General features: G+C 48.6%; 1 protein-coding gene across 1 annotated transcript in view; it reads right to left on the reverse strand.

Annotated features, from left to right (window-relative positions):
- Positions 1–5,494: 5,494 nt before the first annotated feature.
- Positions 5,495–8,786, reverse strand: part of LOC133131751 (semaphorin-4F-like) — a 14,522-nt gene continuing 11,230 nt past the window's right edge. Inside the window, exons 12-16 of the mRNA XM_061247194.1 lie at positions 8,521–8,719; positions 8,155–8,258; positions 7,647–7,792; positions 5,706–5,781; positions 5,495–5,613 (exon numbers count right to left, since the gene is read on the reverse strand). Coding sequence (XP_061103178.1) covers positions 5,578–5,613; positions 5,706–5,781; positions 7,647–7,792; positions 8,155–8,258; positions 8,521–8,719 — 561 coding nt within the window. The 3' untranslated portion in view covers positions 5,495–5,577. The remainder of the gene's footprint in view (positions 5,614–5,705; positions 5,782–7,646; positions 7,793–8,154; positions 8,259–8,520; positions 8,720–8,786) is intronic.

Raw genomic sequence — 8,786 nt, forward strand, 5'->3', positions numbered from 1 at the left:
CTTATTAGGCTTTTTTTTCAGAAATAAAGTAAAAGGCTACACTTAAAGTGGGCCAACACTGTTCAACACTTCCTGTAACCGTTCAGAAACGCAACTTGAGTAGCTAAACCATTAATGAAAGCCAAAACAGATGCATCTTCATAAAATACCAACTTGCCAGACACGCCTTCATGAACAATAACAAATTAGCGTAGATAGCAGCAAGTTAAGGATCTTTTTTTCCGAAAGAGCGTTTAATTGTGAGACATGCGTTTCGTTTGGAGCAGCACACCGGTAGGCTATCAAAAGATTTTCGCTTTGGTTTGGGATTTAATTTACTTTTGGACTGTTTGATTCAATTGCTAAATGTTGGGACTGATGGGACCTGAAATCTGGGGGGTATTTGATGGTTCACTGCTAAGTTTCATGTTGTTGAAAGAGTGCCGGGATTTCCACCCGTCTGTTTGTTGCGAGTCAAGGCAGCCGCTTTCATTCATTCACTGAACGTGCGCTGTGCTGTAAATACATGGAAACCTTATTGCGTAGCCAAGTAGCCTAAATTGAGTTAATTTTTCATTTTGCCTGATTTACTTTTTATTAAATTTGTAGGCTGGAATGCCTCGCGGCAACAATTGTGTTTAAATGTATACTGCTTCAGCCATTGGCAAGCTACTCAGAAGGGGACGGCAAGCGACTAGTAGCTTGAGAGCAACGTGTTGGGAGACCCATGGTGTAGGACAACGACTTTTCATTGGCAACAGTATTAAACCAACCAACAATATAAAATATTTTATTTCATTGAGTTAAATCGAAACAATGTCTTCTAGTGCTCATGGACTGATAGCCCTACTGGTAGGCAATATATTACCCAGGCTTGTATTTGGGGGCCGGCCTTTATTTGTCCGAATCGACCACGCCCCCGGCTATTATCCGAGGCCCGGCTTCAAATAGAATCCCGGACACAATTTGAGGATTTACTGTAAGTTGTATATCGGCACCACCTACTGGACACAGCATGAAATGCGACAGTGCTCATGCAGTCACTAGCTAAAACACTCTTAGCACACATCTACAAATTATATGGCCCACATACCTCAAGAAGACAAACAAAACACATAAGTGTTTTTTTAAATGGTCACTGCACTGGCAAACCTAGACGTGCAAAATAAAATAATAAATTCATTTTCCCCCGAAAGAAACTAGTGAGTCTTCAACAGTTTCGTATGAGTCATGGCACGTGGCAATAGAACGCATGGAATGGCAGCTAGCCATTCTAGAACGCCTAACGTGGTGAAATGAAAAAATAAAAATATCTATTGCCATTGGTCAAAACTAACACAAATTTCATAAAGGCACGTAGTAAAACTGATGTTAAACATTATACACTACACATTACAACTTAAATTAGCTATATTCAACAAAGACTGGTAAAATAAAGACAGCTGTGTTTCAGTAACAACCTACCCTCAGCAGAGAGACTTGAATCTGCTGCAGGGATATGGCAACACAAGAGGGACAAAGTGTGATATTAATCAAAGCGCAGTGAACCAACTTCACAAGAGGGCTCTAAAACAATAAATACTGGCCGGCGGTTGCTCAATTCAAGTAAAATTCACATAAAAATAACCTACATTTTAAACTCTGTTACATCTGCAGAGTGACCCAACATCGTTCAGTCACAGTGATCATAAAACCGTGGTGTCTCTCCGGTGACCCAGAATCTGTTCAGTTACAGACAGGCTTTCATACAGCTTCCAAACAGGCTTATTTCCTCCCAACAGGTGTTTCTTTTCACTGCGTCACAGTGACTTCATAACACGTGATAAGGATAGTGAGTGTTTTTTTGGTGAGTGGTTGAAATATAAAAAAAATGGACATACTGATATTAGACACAAAGAGACATGGGCCCTGCACCGGGGCCCCCCAGGTGCACCTGCACCTGCTGCACCGTTTATATGACCACCACTGCTCACTGTCCTGCATATCTAGGGGACTCCCTAAAATGAGTGTGTCAATGTTTTCAAAGCCAGTACTTTTTCATTACATTACATTATTGGCATTTGGCAGACGCTCTTATCCAGAGTGATGTACAACAAAGTGCATACCCATAACCAGGGATAAGTTCGCTGAAGGACCCTAGAGGGAAGTACAATTTCAACTGCTACCTGTACCACAAAGATAAGGACGAGGGCCTTTTTTTTTTTTTTTTTGAGAACAAAGAAACAAACAAACAGAGCCAAAGTGACCAAAGTTAACTATCCAAACACTGCTTACTTAGCCAACTAAAAATACCGATACACAAAGCAAGTCACAGAGACAACAATTAAGGTTCACAGGGAGGTAGGGAGGGATGGGGAGAGGTGCTGCTTGAAGAGGTGTCTTCAGCTTGCGCTTGAAGGTGGGGAGAGATTCTACAGTTCTGACCTCAACGGGGAGTTCGTTCCACCACCGTGGAGCCAGAACAGACAGTAGTCGTGAGCGTGATGTGGAGGTTCGGAGAGGGGGAGGTGCCAAGCGGCCTGTGGAGGCTGAACGAAGAGGTCTGGCAGGGGTGTAGGGCCTGATGATTTTTTGTAGATAAGCTGGGGAAGACCCTTTAACTGCTTGGAAGGCTAGCACCAATGTTTTGACAGGCAGCCAGTGGAGGGAAGTAAGCAGGGGGTGACGTGTGAGTATTTGGGAAGGTTGAAGACCAGACGAGCTGCTGCATTCTGGATGAGTTGGAGGGGTCTGATGGCAGACGCTGGGAGGCCAGCCAAGAGGGAATTGCAGTAGTCCAGGCGGGACAGAACCATCGCTTGGACCAGGAGCTGGGTCGAGTAGGGGGTGGGAAAGGGGCGGATTCTCCGTATGTTGTATAGGAAGAACCTGCATGACCGGGTCACCGCCACAATGTTCTCGGAGAGGGACAGTCTGCTGTCCATCACCACGCCGAGGTTCCTTGCACTGGGTGACGGCGTGAGTGTGGTATCCCCGAGGGAAATGGAGAGATCCAGATGGGGAGAGGTTTTAGCAGGGATGAATATCATTTCAGTCTTGCCTGGGTTGAGCTTTAGATGGTGGTTGTCAATCCAGCTCTGGATGTCCCTCAGGCAAGCAGAGATACGGGCTGAAACCTGCGTATCAGACGGCGGGAACGAGACGAAGAGTTGGGTATTGTCCGCGTAGCAGTGGTAGGATAGCCCATGTGCAGTGATCACAGGGCCAAGGGAGCGAGTGTAAAGAGAAAAAAGAAGCGGGCCTAGGACTGAGCCCTGGGGAACTCCTGTGGCGAGGGGCCGAGGGGTCGATACCGAACCAGCCCAGGCAACCTGGAAGGAGCGACCAGAGAGGTAGGACTCAATCCAGTCCAGGGCTGTGCCACAGATGCCCGTTGCTGACAGGCCAGGCAGGAGGATGGAGTGATCCACAGTGTCAAAGGCAGCAGAGAGATCTAGAAGAATGACGACAGAGGAGAGGGAGGCTGCTCGTGCGGCATGGAGTGACTCACTGACGGAGAGGAGCGCAGTCTCTGTCGAGTGGCCCGATCTGAAGCCAGACTGATGGGGGTCTAGCAGGTTGTTGTTAGAAAAGAAAGAAGAAAGTTGAGTAGAAGCGGCTCGTTCTATAGTTTTAGAAAGGAAAGGAAGAAGAGATACCGGGCGGTAGTTCTGGATGATGGAGGGATCCAGAGTAGGCTTTTTTAGCAGCGGAGTGATGTGGGCCCTCATGGAGGATGCCGGAAAACAGCCGGAAGACAGGGAGGAGTTGACAAGGGAGGTGACAAATGGGAGAATGTCAGGTGTGATAGTTTGGAGAAGAGAAGAGGGGATAGGGTCAAGGGCACAGGTTGTAGGGCGGTGGCAGAGCAGGAGTTGAGAAACATCAGAGTCTGTAAGGGGGGAGAAAGTGGAAAAGGAAGGGATGGGCCTAGAGGGGGGGAAGGGCACAGTGAGGGGGGCGGTGGTTGTAAAGGATCTACGGATGACTGTGACCTTCTCATCGAAGAAATCAGCAAAGTCATCAGCAGCAAAGGAGGACTGAGGAGGAGGAGGCGGTGCATTGAGGAGAGAGGAGAAAATAGAGAAAAGTTTCCGGGGGTTAGAACCGGAGTTCTGAATTTCACCAAAGAGACGTGTCTGTGTGTGTCTGTGTGCACCTGTGTGTGTCTATGTGTGTCTGTGTGTGTCTGTGTGTCTATGTGCACCTGTGAGTGTGTCTATGTGCACCTGTGTGTGTCCGTGTGTGTGTCTGTGTGTGACTATGTGCACCTGTGTGTGTCTGTGTGAATCGAGCCCACAGACACATGTGTGAGTTCCTTCTCGGTCATGACTGCTGTCTGTTCAGGCCCCACGGTGGTGGAACAACCTTCCTGTGGATGTCAGAACAGTAAAGTCTTTGACCAGTTTCATCAGGGAGAAATAATGATGCAGAGTTGTGTCTATCAGCATATACAGTCCCCTGTATTGGAACAACACACTGTATACATTTGGGGTTGAGATAAAAAGATGAACACGAGACAAGATCAAAATTTCAGCTTTTATTTCCCAGTATTTACACCTAGATGTAAAATACTAAGAGCATAGCACCTTTGGTATCAGACCACCCAATTTAGGTGAGTATGTATTGGAACCGAGAGTACTTAAGTAAATGAAAGTAAATAACTCTTAATATTTGGTAGCATATACCTTGCTTGCAATAACTGCATCAAGCCTGCAACCCATTGACATCACCAAACTGTTGCATTCTTCTATTTTTATGCTTATCCAGGCTGGTACTGCAGCCTCTTTCAGATGTTCAGGTCAGTTGTTTGTTTCCCTTCAATCTCCTCTTCAGGTGAAATGCATGCTCAGTCGAGTTACGGTCTGGTGATTGACTGGGCCAGTCTAAAACCTTCCACTTTTTCTCCTTTGTTGTGTTGGCAGTGTATTTTGGGTCATTGTCTTGCTGCATAATGAAGTTCCTCCCAATTCATTTGGACCCATTTCTCTGTAAGTTGGCAGACAGAATGTTTTTGTAAACTTCTGAATTCATCCTGCTGCTACCATCATGAGTTACATCATCAACAAAGATTAGTGAGCCACTCCAGAAGCAGCCATGCAAGCCCAAGCCATGGCACTTCCTCCACCGTGCTTCACAGATGAGCTTGTATGTTTTGGATCATGAGTAGATCTGTTCTTTCTCCTACTTTGGCCTTACCATGCCTTTGGACCAGGTTAATCTTGGTTAGTCCATACCATGTTGTTCCAGAGCTTTAGTGGGCTCTCTGGTGCTGTGGTCGGGGAGGCCAGAGGAGAGCCAGCAGTAGAGCGCCGAGCAGGAGCCCCAGAAACAGGCAGGCGACGTACAGCCCCTTCCAGCCCCTGTGCATGTTGCGGTCCTCCAGGACCAGCTCATAGGCCGCCCGCGGGCACTGGCTCCGCCCACCTGGCCCCGCCCCGAGCCCCACCCCCGGCCGGTCGTCCTGGCAGTAGCAGGTGTACGTGCCCACTGTTTCCGTGGTTACTGTGACCGCCAGGTCCCAGTGGCGCAGGCGGGTGTGGCGGCCGGGGGGGTGGGTCCAGAAGCAGGGGCGGGGCGCCAGCTGTACGCAGGGCAGGACGATCTGCAGCCCCGCCCTCACGCGGAGCTCCTGCACGGTGGGGGAGCAGCGCACTGCGGGGGGGGGGGGGGGGTGCTGTTTAACATCTGAACAGAGACACAAGGCAATAGAAGAGCGACCAGCAGGAGGCACTGCTGAGACTCACCGTCTGCAGTCTCACACACCACCTCAGGCCCCTGAGCCTCTGAGCCGCTGAAACACAGAGATCAGCACAGTCAGAGCTGAAACACAGAACAGCACAGTCAGAGCTGAAACGCAGAGATCAGCACAGTCAGAGCTGAAACACAGAGCAGCACAGTCAGAGCAGCTGAAACACAGAGCAGCACAGTCAGAGCAGAAACACAGAGATCAGCACAGTCAGAGCTGAAACGCAGAGATCAGCACAGTCAGAGCTGAAACACAGAGCAGCACAGTCAGAGCAGCTGAAACACAGAGCAGCACAGTCAGAGCAGAAACACAGAGATCAGCACAGTCAGAGCAGAAACACAGAGCTCAGCACAGTCAGAGCTGAAACACAGAGATCAGCACAGTCAGAGCTGAAACTCAGAGCAGCACAGTCAGAGCAGCTGAAACACAGAACAGCACAGTCAGAGCTGAAACACAGAGCAGCACAGTCAGAGCAGCTGGAACACAGAGAACAGCACAGTCAGAACTACCACTGCTGCACTGAGCTGCACAAGAAAGGCTGGCATTTCTTACTACCTTTACTGCACCTACAGCAGTTTCATTTACTGGCATCAAGCAGATAGACCCCATCCAAATGATGTGGTAGGACCTGTTTCAACACCTCATCCCCTTGTTACAGGAGTCCCACGAGAATCTGTACTAGGGCCTCTGCTGTTTTCCATTTACATGAAATCACTTGGCTTCACATTACTTCACATGGCTTCCCATATCACTATTATGCTGATGATACTGAACTTTCCCTCTCTTTCACTCCCCGGACGCACAGGTTAATGAGAGGATATCTGCCTGTGGTGTAGGGTTGCAGGTATAATATGGGATGTGGTGTAGAGCTACAGGTATAATATGGGATGTGGTGTAGAGCTACAGGTATATTATAGGATGTGGTGTAGAGCTACAGGTATAATATGGGGTGTGGTGTAGAGGTACAGGTATAATATGGGATGTGGTGTAGAGCTACAGGTATAATATGGGGTGTGGTGTAGAGCTACAGGTATAATATGGGGTGTGGTGTAGAGGTACAGATATAGTATGTGGTGCAGTACAGACATTACATTACATTACATTAATGGCATTTGGCAGACGCTCTTATCCAGAGCGACATACAGTTGATTAGACTAAGCAGGAGACAATCCTCCCCCGAAGCAATGCAGGGTTAAGGGCCTTGCTCAAGGGCCCAACGGCTGTGTGGATCTTATTGTGGCTACACCGGGGATCGAATCACCAACCTTGCAGGTCCCAGGCATGTACCTTAACCACTACGCTACAGGGTTATGTACCTTAACCACTATGCTACAAGGTCATGTACCTTAACCACTACACTCCAGGGTCATGTACCTTAACCACTACACTACAGGGTCATGTACCTTAACCACTACACTCCAGGGTCATGTACCTTAACCACTACACTACAGGGTCATGTACCTTAACCACTACACTCCAGGGTCATGTGCCTTAACCACAACACTACAGTCATGTACCTTAACCACTACACTACAGTCATGTACCTTAACCACTAAGCTACAGGCCGTCCCATACCTGGGTGAGGAGGGGGTGTAGGGTTACAGGTATAGTATGGGGTGTGGTGTTGGGTTACAGGTATAGTATGGGGTGTGGTGTTGGGTTACAGGTATAGTATGGGGTGTGGTGTAGGGTTACAGATATAGTATAGGGTGTGGTGTTGGGTTACAGGTATAGTATGGGGTGTTGTGTAGGGTTACAGGTATAGTATGGGGTGTGGTGTAGGGTTACAGGTATAGTATGGGGTGTGGTGTAGGGTTGCAGATATAGTATGGGGTGTGGTGTTGGGTTACAGGTATAGTATGGGGTGTGGTGTAGGGTTACAGGTATAGTATGGGGTGTGGTGTAGGGTTACAGGTATAGTATGGGGTGCAGTACAGACCTGGATGAGGAGGGGGTGCAGGTCTCCCCTCTCCACACACAGCCCTGGCTCTTGGTGAGGACACACAGCTCACAGTTTGGGTACAGACTGCAGCCCCCTGCAGCCACACGAGCCAGAGACTGACCTGAGCTCACCATCACCCCCTCCTGCAACACAGAGACAGCATCAGTACATTATTACATTACGTGGCATTTAGCAGACGCTCTTATCCAGAGCAACGTACAACAAAGTGCAAAAGAGCATCAGAGCTCTGCATGTGATTGCGCATGCGCGCGCGTGTGTGTGTGTACGTGTGCGTGTGTGCGCATGTGTGTGTACGTGTGCGTGTGAGTGTGTGTGTGTGTGTGTGTGGGAGTTTGAGTGTGTGTGTGTACGTGTGCGTGTGGGAGTGTGTGTGTGTGTGTGTGCGTATCTGTATGTGTGTGTGTGTGCTGTGTGTCCATATGTGTGTTTGTGTGTGTGCACATGCATGCATGTGTGTAATGTGTGTGTGTGCTCTGTACAGTACCTGGTGTAACAGGATGTTGTTTACAGGTGTGTTGAACAGTGGGATCTCCTGGAGAAGGGTGGCATCCTGACCCCCCACTGAGACACTGTGCAGCTCCCCTGTATCTGAGAGAAACACACACACACACAATACACACACGTTTATACAAATATACACACACAATATACACACACACGTTTATACAAAAATACACACACACACATTTATACGAATATACACACACACACAATACACACACACACACACACGCTTATACAAAAATATGCACACACATTTATACGAATATGCACACACACACACACAAACACACACATACTTCCTAAGGATCAGTCCCTGGCTTTGTCTCTTGTGCTCTTTCTCCCTCACCTGTGCCCAGGTGTAGGATGGCTGCAGGGTTGTGGTTGGATACAGTAATCGTGTTGTATGTGATTCCCCTCCGGACCAGGAGGGGCGCTGCAGACACACTGTTCTCCATCATGGGGTGGTCCCTCAGGAAGGACAGCACACTGTCGGGCAGACTGAGCGAGGACTCAAACCCTTCCGCCTTCAGGTCACGACCGATGCACTGAGGAGCAGCAGAGACAGCAGCAGGAGCAGCTATAGGGAGCAGCTACAGGCTAGGGAGCAGCTAT

This window comes from Conger conger, chromosome 6 (genome assembly GCF_963514075.1).
Source record: "Conger conger chromosome 6, fConCon1.1, whole genome shotgun sequence".
Classification (NCBI taxonomy): Eukaryota; Metazoa; Chordata; class Actinopteri; order Anguilliformes; family Congridae; genus Conger; species Conger conger.